General features: G+C 38.5%; 2 protein-coding genes across 6 annotated transcripts in view; one reads left to right on the top strand and one right to left on the bottom strand.

The window, feature by feature from the left end:
• Positions 1–18365, bottom strand: part of LOC126382360 (N-acetylgalactosaminyltransferase 6-like) — a 166402-nt gene that overhangs the window by 93106 nt on the left and 54931 nt on the right. The window contains exon 14 of one of the 4 annotated variants that reach the window (XM_050032174.1): positions 6311–6437. The exons of 2 other annotated variants lie outside the window; for them this stretch is intronic. In XM_050032174.1, coding sequence (XP_049888131.1) covers positions 6413–6437 — 25 coding nt within the window. In that variant the 3' untranslated portion in view covers positions 6311–6412. Of the gene's footprint in view, positions 1–6310; positions 6438–7213; positions 7317–18365 lie in introns of those variants that run through there. One more of the 4 variants, XM_050032172.1, reaches the window with a different exon arrangement.
• The window catches only part of LOC126382334 (teneurin-m), a 373029-nt gene that overhangs the window by 323642 nt on the left and 31022 nt on the right, over positions 1–18365 (top strand). The window lies entirely within an intron of this gene.

Genomic DNA, 18365 nt, shown 5'->3' with positions numbered 1-18365 from the left:
CGTTCGGCCAACGTTGCAGCTGATTGCGAAATGAAAAGTCATTATTAATTGGAATATTTTACCGTTTACGCGATTTTTAACAGATTTATTAAGTAAATTAACTTGGTAAATCGAGTTGGTAAATCTGTTACTTTTTTTTATTATAGTAGTTTATTTCCTTAATTCGAATTTCGAATGCCGTGTTTATTAATGATAATGTTATTGTTAAATTTGGTTTTCTGTACCTATGTTTGCTTCACAAATAGCCGTAACCTTAACCAAAATAAATCTATAAATTTTAGATAATAACATTAGAAACCATATGGAAACTTATCCCTTCTAACGCTCCAAAGTGTGATACTAATAAAATTCATTTACGTTTAGATGTTAAAGCATAATAGCGAATCTAACCCCTTTGAATATGCCTTAAGGCGGTGCATAACCGCCTTCGTACGACATAACCCTTAGAGGATGTAGCTATTAAGTTTCTACATTGGAGGGTACACTATTTGTCCACGCACCACTGGTCTTGGAGCTTACATATACTTTATCTTTACGGTATGTGCCTTCAGGGGCAGCTAGGGAACGATGTAATACTTAGTTGTTGTAATGAAAATTGAAACAGATGTCAAATGTAGAGAGTGTGACACAATATTTAAGTATTATAATAGTAATAGACGACCTCCGCGGTCCAGTGGTTGAGCATTGGGCTCACGATCCCGAGGTCCTGGGTTCGATTCCCAGTGGGGACATATCACAAAAATTACTTTGTGGTCCCTAGTTTAGTTAGGACATTACAGGCTGATCACCTGATTGTCCGAAAGTAAGATGATCCGTGCTTCGGAAGGCACGTTAATCCGTTGGTCCCGGTTACTACTTACTGATATAAGTAAGTAGTTACATGAGCCATGTCAGGGGCCTTTGACGGCTCAATAATAAAACTGATACCAGGGTTGACGAGGTTGGTACTCCACCTCACAACCCTCACGATAGAAGAGAAGATAGTAATATATATATATACATATATAGTGAAATAGTAGCATTTTATTTTATGAACGTTTTTATATACTAACGAGGTCTATTTTGCAGCTATTTTTCCTCGTATGTGTCATGAGCAATATCATGTACCCACTGTAGAACCCTGTCGCACTATCATATTTGACATTTTATCAGACTTACGGTTTCATTTCTCAAAAAAGTTAATGTGACATGATATCAAAGTGTCATACATATTAGAACTCGTGTCGGCCTCCGTGGTCCAGTGGTTGAGCGTTGTGCTCACGATCCGGAGGTCCCGGGTTTAAATCCCGGTGGGGACATATCACAAAAATCACTTTGTGATCCCCAGTTTGGTTAGGACATTACAGGCTGATCACCTGATTGTCCGAAAGTAAGATGATCCGTGCTTCGGAAGGCACGTTAAGCCGTTGGTCCCGGTTACTACTTACTCATGTAAGTAAGTAGTTACATGAGCCATGTCAGGGGCCTTTGGTGGCTCAATAGTAACCCTGACACCAGGGTTGATGGGGTTGGTACTCCATCTCACAACCCACACGACAGAAGAAGAAGAACTCGTGACCGTACAGGTTGAGAAGCTGCAGAAGTTTTAGACTGATGAGACGTTCGACAAAAAATATAGTTATATAAAAATTTTACGATTACGATTCAAAGTGCAACTGTATTAGGTAGTAACCGAACAAAGACTTTTTTGAGATTGAATTTGATTCGAAATTTAAAAATAATAATAAATTATTTTCATTTTATTTTGATTATTACGTCATCAACACCTATCGCGGCAAACATTGGCCCAACGTTGGTCCAACCGTTTAGGGTGCTGAATGTGCAAATGTAATTCTCATCCCGAGGCATCTAGGAGAGTTAAGTGGTCGCTGCGAACCGCTTCGCTCGCTCCGAACGTATTAAACTGTCGTCCGTAATCGGTTTAGTAAATGCCACTGGTAATTATTTTCATTGTGCACTAAATGTTTAGTTTGTGCCTTATTCTGTTTGGATTTAGTGCAGTTTTGGGTACACTATCCTTGTTTATTTTGTTAATAGCGAAGGGGTGTTTAGTGGCATTACTAAACATCCGGGTGGACTGAAATTACACTTTAATGTTTTTGTGTAGCTCGTACATTCTTCACTAAATTAGTACATTATAGACGGCGGCGGCGATACGGCTCACCACTGTTGATCTAACAGAAAGCTCGGTGGGTACTTATCTTGCGATGTCTACCCTGATTGGAATAGAGTCGTAAGCTTATGTAAAATTCCCTGTCCGAGGATGCATGACTTCGTGTCACAGGTTCGAATTTCAAATCCCCCTAAATATTATCAAAATGACATTTTAGTCTGTCCATAGACACAAAGCATTCACTTAATTTTCTGGTCTAAGCACTTACTTCTAATGACCTGAAAGCCTTTTAAACAAAACAAGCCAAATTACCCGTGGAGACCTTTAAAAAGTCCCCCTTTAAAACAATAGCTTATATAATTAAGTGTTTTAATTTGTGATCACTTGTGCATCTGTTATTGTCCCGGGACTTTCGCTTACTCGAAGGACTTTGGACGCGACAAAGGACCATTTTAAACAGACCTCCCAGAATGTCTAGCTCAGTACAGTTAGTGATTATATTTCAATATAGATAAAGATTTACCTACAATAGCTTCAATGCGCGGTACGAGTTAGGTGTGTCAAAATGCAAAAGCTAGTGTTGTGCCGTTCATTGCCGTAGTGATGTATCAGTCGAGATTCGACTGATCGATTCTGTTCTATCTAACATTACCTAATTGGCTTTTTTTATTATTATTATTTTATATTTGGAAGATAAAAACGACACAACATAAACTACCTCGTCTATAAAAATAAACAATGGCTAGTAACCGGTCGGCAGGTCTATGATGGACCTCATCAACCGTAGTGTCAGGGTTACTGTTGAGTCGCCAAAGGCCCCTAACATGGCTCATAAAAGGACTACGTACATCCTTTCTCTCCGAAGCACGGATTATTTTCCTCTCGAATTTAGTGATCAGCGCGCTAACCAAAATGGGGATCACAAAGTGATTTCAAGTTATATCACAATTCACCCTTTGCGGACCTTACTTTAGTTAAAAAAATAGACATTAAAGTAAATATTTATTAAAATACACAAACACGGAATAAGAGACGATGCCTTACAAATAGAAAACCTCCAACAAAGTGTCCAAAACACTGGCAGCATTTCCCCTTTGAACAGATAAACTAACCAAAAATATATATTTATTTCGGGCATTACCCATTTGGAATTAGTACTGGTAACAAAGATACTCAAGTGTATATTAGTGCAATTAAAACTATTAAAAAATAACAGTAAAATGAAAAAGAGAGATGAAGAGACGAGTTTAGTTTTAAACGGCCGTAAGCCGCTAAGGAGTAAAGGAGAGCGCGCATACTTTGTCTCGCTCGCACTTTGTATAAAACAAAACTTGTGAGGAGCTCGGTGGCGCAGCGGTAAACGCGCTCGGTCTGCGATTGTTGAAGTTAAGCAACTTTCGCAAAGGCCGGTCATAGGATGGGTGACCACAAACAAAAAGTTTTCATCTCGAGCTCCTCCGTGCTTCGGAAGGCACGTTAAGCCGTTGGTCCCAGCTGCATTAGCAGTCGTTAATAACCATCAATCCGCACTGGGCCCGTGTGATGGTTTAAGGCCCGATCTCCCTATCCATCCATAGGGAAGGCCCGTGCCCCAGCAGTGGGGACGTTAATGGGCTGGTGATGATGAAGGAGTGTCCGGTGTGTCTATTCTTCTTTCTATTCTAAAGTGTCACAGCTCATTCAGAATTGGTTTTTAAGTAATTGCATCGCCGCGGATTCGTACGAGCTAGCACTATTGGAATGAATTAAATTCACGCTGCCAGGTCTACGGGCTGGCGTTGTTACGTTGACAATATCTACGATCTTGGTGCTGCAGTATGCTTTGTTTGCTCATCAGTGTGTTCTAATGCTGAGGGAGCCAAATTTAATTCCAATTTTACACTAGCTTAGCTGGAATACACAAAGAACCAACGGCCTCCGTGGTCCAGTGGTTGAGCGTTGTGCTCACGATCCGGAGGTCCCGGGTTCGAATCCCGTGATCATGGCACTTGCAACAGTGTCGAAATATCGGGAGTCTCATATCCCCATTTAAACGCGGCAAGAACCCGTTATTATGTGCTTTAATTATGATAATAACCGCGTAAACTTAAAACAATGTATGTAGTGATAAATAAATAGGTAACTGATCAAAGAAATGGAATAACATACAATATGAGAATAACTCGCTACTAAACACGTAGGTACTCTCTTGCAAGCAAAAGCCGTGTGTACTTAATTACAATGCAGGCACTGTACAAGATATTTACTATCTGCTGGTGACTTTAAAATAAATGGAAACTTGTACGTATTACGAATTCACAGATTGCGTTTATTTCATTTATTAAAATAGAATTGAATGGCGTGTACTGGAATCAAAACCATTTTCTTATCCGTCGAAAAGGAAAGGGAGGGGAACCACTGAATTAGACTTTGTGAGTTTCAATTCATATTTAGATCTTCGAACATAATTGATATCACGTGGTTTTCAGGATCTGTACCCGGTTAATGGCAGACGACAGGAGACTCACCCCCTATTACGTAGGACTTAAACACAGCTGGCGAGGAGTGGATGTATGCATGGTATAAGAAAACCAGGTATGCTCGAAACTGACAGCTAACATTTCAAGGTTAGCCCAGCTGACGTCATCCCGCCATGTATTGCCATTTCGTTATAAATAAATTACCCACGACCAATGTTTTCATATTTACTTTGCAAGTAAATTTTGATTTTTTAATAAAAGATTTACTTACAGTTTTAATACTTTTGTATGTGTGACAAGTAATAGTAATTAAATACATTAGTCGGTAATTCACTTAATTTTCAATAATAACATTTATGTCCTTGGAATGTTGGAGATACCAATTTAATGGTAACACTTAGGTACGTCATCAATGGGCACGCAATGGCGGCTGTCATAGGTTTGCGCATACCTAGTTTTCTTATAAGAAATGGTATGTGTTCCATGGTATACCATGGATGTATGTAATAAACTGTACACCTCTGCTTAGCCCTTTAAGCATACAAGCCTAATGGTCCCAATTCCTGCAGACACAGCCTAATTTTATTTTAAGTTATATCCGTCATTTTCTTATCCGTCGAAAAGGAAAGGGACGGATGATTGTCAACAAGTTAATTTTAAAACGATTGAAAAACCCGGGCGAATAAAATAGGCATCTCGCTGGTACCTATGTAATCCGTTTGACGTGCTGTCTTTACTTAACTCTGTCGGGTTAGGCCGATGCAAAATTTTTAGACGGTTATTTTAGATTACTGCTTAAAATTTACGTGTATTCCATAAATTTTATGCCCGTCGATTACCTGTCCCTTTCTTTTTCAACGGATAAGAATATGACAGATATAACTTAAAATAAAATTAGATGGCATCTGCAGGAATTAGAACCAATGTTATGTTACAATAATAATTATAGGAAACAATGACTCGACACAGGATTCAAACTGGAAACTTTAACGTCGGTGCTAGTTATCAATAGTATCAACTTACTGGTTATACGAGATACAAAGGTGTCCGGTAAACCTTGAACTGCTATTTTCATTAAAAATGTATACAGGGTGTTAGTGCCATCGTAACGAAAACATTGATGGGTGATTCATAGCTTGATTCTTAGATTATATCAAGCGGAATTTTCCGTCGCAAAAATTATGGAACTGTAAATAATTAAAAAAACACAAAAGAACACATGAAATTTCCGAGAGGAAATTCCACTTGTTATCAAGTCAGGATTATGGTTTCCCTCAGCATTCGGTACGAAGTCACTAAAACCTTGCATGTTTAATTTATATAATAATACATTATATACATAGGGGTAAGTTGAGACTATAGTATAAAATAAAATAACAAAAAATATATTTGACGTGTAATTAAAAAAAAAATGAAATAGTCTTTAAATAAAAATGTTATCGGCTTGGGATCATATCCTTTGACATGATACATTGTATCGTTAACTTAAATAAATAAATATCACAGATAAACAGATAGACAGGCAGAATTCAATCCATGTATAGATGTAAACAGAAAACTAAACCTGAATAGGAATTAAATTTTCACATAGAAATTATAAATGTTTTCGTCTACGTCAATGTAAGAGCCACGCTCTTGTCGGTGTAGCATTATGCACACTCTTGTCTATCAAAGGCCAATTCTTTGACTTTATAAGACACGACATTCGCCTTCTCTTGAATTTGTCTTCCCTTCCTGTCTTTCCTTCTATGATGTTTAAATACATTCTTAGTGTCCTATTAAGAATCCAGTCATCTTGGCTCTTCAGTTCTCAATAACACTCAATATTGTCTCTTTTCCCTCACTCTTCTCTTTCTTTTTTTTTCCTGTGCAGATAATTTTCATTAGAATGGTCTGGAGTCGGTTTTAAGGGTAGATCTGAAATTCTATTAGCTGTTTTTTGAGTCGGGTGTTGTAATCCAAAAATATACGGGAGTGCAATATTACCCGCGAAGCCTTAATCGGGGTGGGATTTAGAAAGGGGGACCGTAACATAACGTCACACACGCCGCCGGGGATTTAAACTTTTTTCTTTTTTAAATTTGACATGCCGGTCACTGACCTTTGCCAATTTATGTTGTTGTGATTTTATGTGACAAATTATTTATAAAAATGTTTTTTGTTTCAGGTAAGTAACCAGATAATCAACGTAGAATTACGTCTTTGAATTTTTTAAATCTGACTGGTAAGATTTGATCTAAATAGTATATCTTTATTTATGTAATCGTTAACAATAGTACATTAAATACATAAGTCAAACATAAACATTTTGCTAAAAATACAGACTTAATTAACTAAGATAATAAACGCAAAGCATAAATAATACTTTGCCACAAAATCAGCAAATTAGATATTTATTTGAAGTGGTCGCCATGGCCGAAATCGGTCGGAAATCATCATGACACACAAATCTCCCAAAAAAAACCCTACGGCGTAAAAAGTACACCTAATAAAAAAATCTTTTCAATCAGTTAGACCATCAAAAAATTGTAATACACGCCATTTCCATCACACCTAAACGCTCCAGCAATGCCAGTGCTCTGGCCACAGCGAATGCCGTAACAGTCGCGAAATTAGCAAAGTTACGTCATTATTGGCGGTGACAAAGGACGGCGTGACGTAATTATGGCCGACAGTGCACCGAACACAGGCCGGTTTGTTTTGACGTAACGCCTGTAGCGTTAGAATTATCTGGGGGCAGTGACCTGAAAGGATAAATCTAGAGATACTAAAAATTTAGCTAGGTACATTTTATATTGTAACAAATGTTGGTTCCTACATAGACCAATGGATCGAGAGGTCGACGTGGTCACTAACTATTTAGTATTAGGTATACAACACAGAACATAGAAGAGATAGGTGAGGTGTAAGTATAGTATATACATTCACTCGTCAGCTAAATTTGAGTCCCAAACGTGTATTTGTGTATACAGTAAAGAGTACTTTATCGATATTTGTTACAAAAATAGAAAGCGTGTCTTGTGATTCGTTGAAACTGACAACTCCTGTAAATGACAATGTCAATAATATTTAAACCAATCATAAGGATAGTATTGTATCTATAAAAATAGAAATTGAGTTACACAACACCCCCAGTTTGACTACTTCCAGCTATCTTGCAAGAATCGGCATTACCCTGCCACGTTTAGAAAGAACCACGTAATCAGGTTTAACAGCAAAGCCATCTTCTAAGTCACTCGTTGCGGGTCAAGCGTCCGTTCCGAAATTAACCGTTGCACAACTTTAGCAAGTTCCGACCCGTCCCGTCCGCCCGTCTGCCCGTCCGGAGGTCCACTTTCAAAGCTGCACTCAACTCCCGTCAAAATTCCCGCCACCCACCGACTACAATTTTCGTGGCCGCAAATTACGCGTCTTTGAGCCCCAAGTAGAACGGAAATAGGCGAAGTCGCTTCGTTAGAGGTCGGATTGGGGCCATTGTAGTGGCAACTTAATCGCCGCCGGACAATGGCCACTGACACGACGTAATTGTCGCTAAATAGTCGCTGTTAAATCGGCCAACGCTGAAATCGCTTGATTTTAATTGTCGGAAAGCGCCGACGTCGCGCCACGCAGTTTTTTAAAGTGGCAACATTAAATTTTACGCGTTGATTACTGTCGCTCAAATGAGCCGTTCGGCTTCCGAATGTCGAATTAAATTTTGTTGACGATCGCCGTTTATACTGTCGTAATTTTCACGCGATGAATTTTATACGCGCGTTAATTTACGACGAGATTTGTCTCGTTTATGCGCCCAGTTTAAGTTTAAGATTCCCAAAGCGTTATTTCGGTTCGCGCTGTTTTTGTTCCGGCGAAACTGGTGCATGCAGAGGTTGCTAATTGAAACTATAAATATAAAACTCGACATGCGCTTTCGCCTCTATTTTCATTCCAGTTTTTTGCCTGCTATAAAATAAGCGCTGTAAGGAGTTATTTCTGGCTCGCCGCGTGAACACAACCTTCAGTTCATACATATTTAACTGATCGCTCGTAATAACTTCAATGCGTCATCGCTAATTCAGAGCGCGGCGCAGAAAATGAAGACACATGTGTTTCACTTAGTGCACCTCGCTACAACTTGCGTGTAAATAAAAACGATTCTATCAAACAAAACTCTTACATTACGTTGTTGTGTCAACGCTCCGTATTATACCCGCAGTGACACAGCAATGTACTTAGGACAACCGAAAAAGTTACTGAAAAGTTATGTTCCGCTAGAGTTGGCGGTACGGAGTCCGTATCCGTTGGTTCCCCTATTCAGTTTCCCCCTTCCCCCCGCCCCGCGGGTCGCGATAACCGCTTTTTATACGCATAATGCCGGGGATCTCGTGCTAAGCTGATAGAATTGTGGCGGAATCACCAGCCCTTTTGAAGTTCTATTAAATTGTAACACTCGCGAGTTCGCGCCAACGCGCCTGTGAAATTGTGGCTTTATTGAAATTGTTGAAGATTATTTATTTTTTCCTCTCCTCTTTTCGGTGGCGGCATTTCCGAATTAGAATCGCGAATTGATTATCTCCGAGGAAATTACAGAGGGTGAGAGATGGATTACATGGTACACACGTGCTTTGTGTCGATAAAGTTTCTATTTATTCGCATAATCAAAATAGACGATATTACCATCTCACACACCCCTACTAGTAAATTCCAAGTCAGACAGAGAGGGCCGTAATCCAAGCAAAAACTTTTAGTTATCTAAATAAAAGATGGCCGGCTTCCGGGTCGCAGACAGACAGCAGTTTTGGAAGTTCTGCGCACGAACCTTTGATAGTAACTAAATCAATATTAGGATTATTCTCTTTATTGATTTGACAGCAGGAGATGCGAATGAGATACATTTAAGAAAATAATTCTATTCATCTGACAGATATCAAATAAATTTCTGCCTTTTGACCATTGAATAAAGAAGAATACTACGAATAGAACTACCGTTCTATACTCTCCGCCCCGCGCCAATTGGTATCGGGTGCCGACCTCACCCCCTGGGACTTACTACAGTCTAAGATGGCCGTAAGCCGCTAAGGAGTAAGAGGAAGAACGCGTGGACTGTCTCACTCGCTCTCACGCATTACGCGGCACACGCTAAGAGATTGTTCATAGGTACACTACACTTCTGACACTTCATACAGATACAAAACACAGACACTACACGTTGACGTTATCGTACACAAAGGTAGTGTTGCCATAGGTATATAGATCATAGAAACTGCTCAAGCATTGTACGTTATTTATTATTCGAAAACATAGATTGTTTATTAATACTACAGAATAGGAGAAAGAGGTTGAAAGGGCAAATACACGGACGCACCCCGGACACTTCATACAAACAACCTCGTTTTACACAGACACTACACGTTGACGTTATCGTACACTCGCATCTGTGTGTGTGATGTCTGTCACCACGATGGAAGACTAAACTATGTTCGAGGGCGGGTGAGGTAAACCTAGCTCAGACGCTGGTGGGGAGCGGAGAGTTGCCGTTCTATACGAAGTATTATTCCTTATTTTATGCTTGTAGTCAGATAAATAAGTCTTACTTCTAACAGTTACCTCATTTGAATGCATTAAAGTAGATTTTATTAATCATGTTTGACGGAGTGTAATATAATTTACGTGAAAGGTAAATAAGTATTGTTTACTGTTACAGTGACATAGAAATCAATGTTCATTTACTATTGCACTACCAACTCACCAATATAAATCACAAATACCTTCGTCAAAAAGTACTTAGTTAATTTCAGGAGGTAAATTCATTTGATTTTGTAGTTACAGGAAAGTAGGTACGTACGGAATTAATAACACATTTTAGTCAGTTTATATTATGTTGTGTTGTGAATCCGTGATACCCCAGTTCGAAGAACTAGCTCTAAACCACTGAATTCAACTTCATGAGCTTCAATTCATGTTTGGATATGTCACCGTAAAATTGTAAAAAACGTTAGATTACAATCTATCGATTTGAATCTCGCGAGATTGTGAACTGTCGAATAATTATGAATCGTATCATATTGCTTACAATTTAACGTATTATTTTTCGGTAGATTATAATTTATCGAAGTGAAACCGTCAAATTGTGATACGAAACGCACCTCGCGTGCTATACCATAGAGTTACAAAACTATTAGAGTGAGCATAATGTTAATTTGGGATTCTCTTAAAATGCATAAATGTTTTTGTCATAATTTTAATTATCGTAATCCTTTTTGCATAACGTTTTTTAGCATAATAGTTTTACTTTCCCATAATAACATCTAGGAATACTGGTTTGTTAGGTACTTACAACTTATTTTTGGGATTAATAAATAGATATCCATAATTCTTTTTTAGAATAATAGTGTTTTGTCATAATTTTTACAAGGCATAACAGTAGGTTAGGGTGCGGCGGGGGTGGCCCTTGGGCCACCCCTATGCCGCCAGCATGTTTATCTTACACACGAAAAGTATACCTACTGAATGATACGTTTCAGATTTTTTAATTTTGATACATTTTTTCTTACCATGTGATGTCAGAATTATTGATTACTTACTAAATAATTAATAAATACGTACTTGATTTCACAATCTTGAAGAGCATTTATTTTATTTGACTGACACCTGTGTTTTATTCCTAACTCTATGGACACAGAACGGTCTACTGTAAGGCCGACCAATCAGGGACAGCCGTCGGACAGTTGACAATTTGACAATTGTAAGATTGTGATTTAACAGTTTTACTTCGATAGATTATAATCTGACGAATAATAATACGTTAAATTGTAAGCAGTATATTACGTTTCACAATTTTTCGACAGTTCACAATCTCGCGAGATAGATTATAATCTAACGTTATTTACAATTTTACGGTGACAGATATATTAATTGATATCACGCGATTTCCAGAATTTGTGCCCGGTTAATGACAATAGGGTTCGCCTATTCTTCTTTGCGAGTCGATGGCGATCGATACAAAATTTTTGCTGACCAATAATTTGCCACGCTTACGACATTGTCAGTGGCTTCGTGAAGTTCTTTAATAGTGCAGGTGTTAGGGCGCCTATTGCATGGGACTTGGATATGGGAAAGCTGGCGAAGAGTGGGTGTACTTTACATCTGTCTACCTCTTTGGGGATATAAGCCTGGTGCTACGTTATGTTATGCAAAAGGCGGTAAATATTGAACCACTTGCTGTATAGTAGATATTACACATTGCATTTCCATTCAAAATTGGACATTGACGCGTCTAATGAGCAGATAGCCTATTATGGTATTCCAGTGATTTATACAATTTCACGCAGAACAAAAGTGTCTGATACACACTGGCCATATATGATACATTTTGATACATATTGAAATATTTTATTCATTTCGACTGTATTGTTGTGGTTCAACAAATGTTGGAGTGTTGTAATAAAACAGTATGATGAGTGACAGTTGTATTCAGAACAGGAAGTTATATACATGCATACATAATGCAAACTCGTCATTTATAACATAACATAGCGTCACGTCTGTATTCCCAAAGGGATAGGCAGAGGTGTATAGTGTTCTACTAGTTTTTGCCTGCGGCTTCCCTCGCGTTGAATTCGGGGTAACACAGTTGCCCTTACCTAATGTACCAATTTTTAACTTCCTACCATGAAAACTGCGAAAAGTCTAATATAAACTTTCACCCCCTCTTTAACGGAGTTGGGGTACCCGATTTAAAAAAAAATGATGCTCGATTTTTTTCTTAGGCATAAATAGTCCGCATACTATTATTTAGCTTTCTACCTTGAAAATCACGGATTTCTCCATACAAACTTCCCCCCGCCCCCCATTTTAGGGAAGTGGAAGGTTAGAATGAGACAAAAAGCGGTCTATGTAGATAAAGATAATTTATTTGCTTAAACATGAGTAATATAAATACAAATGACAGTATTCACATTATACGTTCTTTATGTTTGCCTTGAGGCGCACAAAATTTTAAGTACCTAGTATATTGTCTATATAAATACATGCATCCGTGGTCTAATGGTTAGAGCGTTAGGCTCCCCGATGGGGACATTGTCGAAATCACTTTGTGAGACTGTCCTTTGTTTGGTAAGGACTTTTCAGGCTTGAATCATCTGATTGTCCGAAAAAGTAAGATGATTCCGTGTTTCGGAGGGCACGTTAAGCCGTTGGTCCCGGCTATTAGCCGTAAAAACACCTCCACCAACCCGCATTGGAACAGCGTGGTGGAGTATGCTCCATACCCCCTCCGGTTGTTTGAGGGGAGGCCTGTGCCCAGCAGTGGGACGTATATAGGCTGTTTATGTAAATACATGCATCGCGAAAAATACGACAATAGGTATATGGAAACAGTTTGAGCATTAATTGCAGAATAAAAGTAGTGGAGAGTGCTCCATCCCTTCAACTATCTCCACTTAAAAAATCGCGTCAATTCGTCGCGTCGTCACTTAAAAAAATCGTGAGAAACGGTCAAACAAACAGACACACACACATGAACTTTCGCATTTATAATATTAGTATGGATACACAGGTATACCCGAGAACACAGACATGACGCTACTATAGGTATTATTATGTTGTTTATTACAATGTAGAATTTCGTATATTCACTCAAATATAAGCACCGAAGCAGATGCATATCCCACAGATAAATCCAAAATAGCCATACACAAACGTTATGGACTAATCTAGACCAAGAGCTCGCTGGAACCCGTTCAATACGGACCGAATAACCCGCAAGGTAAATATCGGTAGCAAGTGACAAATCCCTCGATATATCTGGCCGTTCCCATTGGTTAGCGCCGCACAGTGGGCACCGTCCGTATATATTAGTGGTCGGCCGTAATTTATTTGCGCGAGTAAATAGGATTAGCAGGGGGCTCTGTGGGTCATTTTTTGCCGGACAAAGCCGCGCGCCGGGTGGGAAGCGAGTACGAAATTCGTCGCTGTCTCTCAGACTATCGGTCTTAGGGGAACTTTCTTAATACGACAATAAATAAATATGAGTATGATTTATTTCGCTGTTGGGGTTTGACTATTGAGTAATATTCACTGTTCCTATTTTAAAATTGAAAGTCCATTCTGCCTCTTAAAAAGGTTAAGAAAATGTCGACGGTGTGACGAGCTTACCCATAAGGTGCCCTCCCATATGCTGCTGTCCCATATGTGGGGCACATTTTTTCTTGCTATAGTGTGTCTATGTACATAAATTCCAATGTGCTTATAGAAAAATAACATTGTACGTGAGGGGTTGATATCTAATGTTCAGTTACAAAGTGGACGTTTTATAAGTTAAGGCAACACCGGTGAAGGAAGTGGATTCCACTTCTTGGCCGTACACATCATAAAAGATGAAGAGCTTGGTGCGAATTTCTTGGTTTTCTTCTCTCGTGTGGGTTGTGAGTTCAATGCCCTCATTAACCCTGGTGTTAGGTTACTATTTAGCCGCCAAAGGCCCCTGACATGGGTCATGTCACGACTACATACTTAATAAAGTAAATTGTAGCCGAGACCGTGTTACCGTGCCCACTGAAGCACGGATCATTTTACCTTCGCATAATCGGCTGATCAGTCCGTAATGTCCTAAGTGAAAGTGTAAAGCTGTACCTAAATAAAAAAATCCTTTCGTATAAAGTAGAAGAAATAGTCAAAAGCGATTTGTAAATGTTTTTTCCTGTAAATAAGAAAAACTGAGTCTTAAATCATGGCGTGGTTTCTCGTGAAAATTTTCTCTTTTTTTCTTTCACAAAAAATAATAAAACTTCGAGACATCATTAACAGCATTAGCGGGAAAACCTCAAAAAGGCGGGAACTGTCAGGTGTCCGTGAAAGCTTAGAGGTTGTATTACCGGTAACGTAATCCCGACTTTATCCGATATCTGGGACAAATAAAAATACTTAGCACGTAAAAAGCGGACGCGAGGCCTGTCCCGCGCAATCAGCGGAGAATGTCCCGCTACGATTGGATTTGTCTCGCGCCGCGGGACAGTAAGACAATCCGTGAGACGCGAGAATCCGCGCACACGTCCCGATTAATGGTGAAAAAATGCGGTACTTTAATGCTGACGCTAACGGGCTTAGAGTCCATGAAACTCGAGAGGATATTTCAAATGTAGTCGGGTTTTGTGGTGCTCGTGAGGACTAATAAATAACGCGTTACCGACGGCTCGTTGATTAAAGTTAAGCAGCGTATAGAGTCAGTTAAGTCTTGCATTTTTAACAATATCCACAATATATTAGATACATATTAGGCCCGCGCGACGCAACGAGGAGTGTTATAAGTTTCATCCCTTTCTCTTTGTCTGTCAGCTCTAGAAGAAATGGTCCGATTTGGATGCCGTTTTTTAGATTAAAACTTTCTTATTTACAAATTAAAGGTGCTTATTATATTCAAATACAAATTCAAAAATATCTTTATTCAGTAGGTAACATAGTTACACTTTGAATCGTCAATTTTTACATAAGGAACGTCTCATCCGCCTAAAACTATTACTATTTTTATGCACTGTAATCTGCAATGTACCTAACCTGAATTGATGCAATAAACGTTATTATTATTATTATTATTACTACTGCAGCTTCTCACAACCTGTATAGCCGGTGAAAAGAAGCTGCAAGAAAAACCTCGGCACCTTAAACTCTCGGCACTATAAATTACCACCTCATCATCTATCAAATTGGTCTAACGGAAAGCTTGGTGAGGTGTGCGTACTTAGTTCGTCTTGCGATGGACGTACTTATGACTACCCCATTGGGATATAGTCGTGAGCTTAAGTTATGTTCATCATCATCATCATGATGTTGTTATTGTTAATTATAATAAAAATATTATTAAAATTTAGGTTCTATTTCAGTTATGTATTACAATCCTGGAACGTAAAACCAGCAGAAATTACTTATGTATGTTACATTTGTATTATTATGGAATAAACCCATCGTATTACAATAAAATACCAGATAATATTTTAAACATACGTACATACATACATAAACTCACGCCCGTAATCCCTAATGGGGTGGGCAGAGCCACAAGAAATCAAAGACAACTTGCAGCCACTGTTGATACGATGTCGTAAGCTGGATATGATAAACCTTATGGTGATAAGGGATCAGCCTATTGCCCATAACATTAGTCCATCGTGTTAGAGGACACATATAATATTTTAAATTTGTCAGAAAATAAATTTAAAGCCCATGTGAATCTTATTATGTAAAAAAGCTTATTATAAGATTAATGACTACCTAAATGATAAAAATGTCTGGTATTGAATGTGTTCCTCTAGTTATTAAATAAGTTGTAATGTATTTTTTATTGGTTTTTACAAAGATGTGTTGCTGTTGCAGTTTCTTGTCATTTCTTCTCCTCAGCCATAACACCTTGCGAAATGACGTATATTCAAAAATGTTGTATTGACCTTCAACAAGTTTATCCATGATAATTACGTTGAATAAATGATTCTGATTTCTGATTTGTATAATACAAATATCCACTTAGTATAAATCTATTGAATGGCGCTTTTCAGAGCGCGTAAAGTGTAACGACACACAACATCCGCGCACGTAAGCCGCCATATTTGACAATGCATTCGCACGACGTGCATAAAGACGCGTAGAATGGCGTGATAACATTATTCGAGAGAAAAATGTATCGACGAACAAGTGGTGAATCTCTTGGGGCACACCCGAATATATTAGACTCGAACCGGCAACTTGGAAAAAATGGCAAAGACAGGTTCTAAGACTATGTGGTTCTGCACGTTTCATAATTTACTTAAGCTTTTCATTTAGGGTTAAGGGTAGCGTAGCTTGTAATATTGTTTTTATAGGATTAATAAGTAGTGTATTAGATAGTATCTTGCGATGGATTTATTTCTGACAACTCCAATTGCTACCTATATAGTCTAGTCTATACTAGTAAGAATTCTATGATAAAGGACTGGCGTAAACGGCGCGTAGAATTACTCACTTCCAATTTAGAAACAACAAGAGTGGATTGATTTGAATTAATTTAATTAACATTTTAATAGCTAAGACTTTTTGCTTTTGTCGCCTAAAGTTTTTAAATTTAAGAACGTAAAATTATACATTGTTTTAAGTTAGTCGGTAAGTGGGTCGGTTGTTGGTAGTATATCGGGAGTCTCATATCCCCATTTAAACGCGGTAAGAACCCGTTATTATGTGCTTTAATTAACGTAAAATTAGATTTGTTATCATATATTTATTTAATATTTAGCTTGAGCATCCATCGTGTATCCTACAAAACCATTTAATACATTATAATACGATTTATGACCTCAATCGGCCTCTGTGGTCCAGTGGTTGAGCGTTGGACTCACGATCCGGAGGCCCCGGGTTCGAATCCCGGTGGGGACATATCACAAAAATCACTTTGTGATCCCTAGTTTGGTTAGGACATTACAGGCTGATCACCTGATTTTCCGAAAGTAAGATGATCTGTGCTTCGGAAGGCACGTTAAGCCGTTGGTCCCGGTTACTACTTACTGATGTAAGTAAGTAGTCGTTACATGAGTCATGTCAGGGGCCTTTGGCGGCTCAATAGTAACCCTGACACCAGGGTTGATGAGGTTGGTACGTCACCTCACAACCCACACGATAAGAAGAAGAACCTCAATCAACTAACTCTTTCTCTTTTGGCAAGGAGTATGCTCCATACCCCTTCCGGTTGATTGAGAGATCTGTGGCCAGCAGTGGGACGTATATCATTACTAATTTAAGAGCCACGCTCTTGACGGTGTAGCATTCTCCATGCTATTTTTTTAGGGAAGAATAGATTAGTGGTTTCCGTCTTGCCTTCTGCCCCACACGTGCGTACATACGTCGCGTCGACGTTGGGACGTAAATAGGTGTAATAAATTTTCAGTTAAACAAAAACCCCAACGCCAATTCCACCCAGGGAACCCAAGAAATCCCTATTCGCGGTGCGGGCGCGAATATAAAATATTGATCGCTGTGGAAATTTATGAAAACATAAAAACTGGAGGTGTGAACACACTGGTGGAATACCGTTGTAGCTAACATTTCTGTAGGATTAGCTCCTTTAGGAGTTTGAGGTGAATGAACTTAGAGAATAGTTGTTAAGGGATGAAAACGTGAGGATTTTTTTTTTTTGGTTGCTTTGTCTACATAGCGAGAGTAAACTATCTTCGGTAGTACGTGTTATATTGACTAGTTTTTACTACTTCTTTTTCTATCGTGTGGGTTGTCAGGTGGATTACTAACCTCATCAACCCTGGTATCAGGATTACTATTGAGCCGCCAAAGGACCCTGATATGGCTCATGTAACTACTTACTTACATCAGTAAGTAGTAACGTGCCTTCCGAAGCACGGATCATCTTACCTTTGGACAATGTATCTATTGTTAAAACGTGCAAAACTCAATTAAAATTACCACAAATTACAACATAACTGAAAATTGTATTTAATGTTTACAGAACAAATTCAATTAGGTATTCGAAAAACAGCAAAATGATTTGCCAATTAATTTGTTCTGAGCGTCAGATACGTTTGGAAGTTATAAAACGAAAATTATATATTTTACAAAGAATTAAAGATAAAGCCATTTAGAAAAGTGAATTTAAAACATTTTCCTCGGTTATTTGCTTTTGCTTTCAACCAAAATGCAGCTATTATTTTTACCGCATAAATTCAATTATGAATTACCTCATCTAAACCGGGCAGGCTTTGGGATTGTTGGGGTAATCTAAGTGACTGAATAAAGGCGTGAGTTACGACTCGCAGCGTGTGGATTAAAACTGGCATTTTACC

This window comes from Pectinophora gossypiella, chromosome 4 (assembly GCF_024362695.1).
Source record: "Pectinophora gossypiella chromosome 4, ilPecGoss1.1, whole genome shotgun sequence".
Taxonomy (NCBI): domain Eukaryota; kingdom Metazoa; phylum Arthropoda; class Insecta; order Lepidoptera; family Gelechiidae; genus Pectinophora; species Pectinophora gossypiella.
Note: the sequence above shows the minus strand (reverse complement) of the source record. Positions and strands in the feature narration are given on the sequence as shown.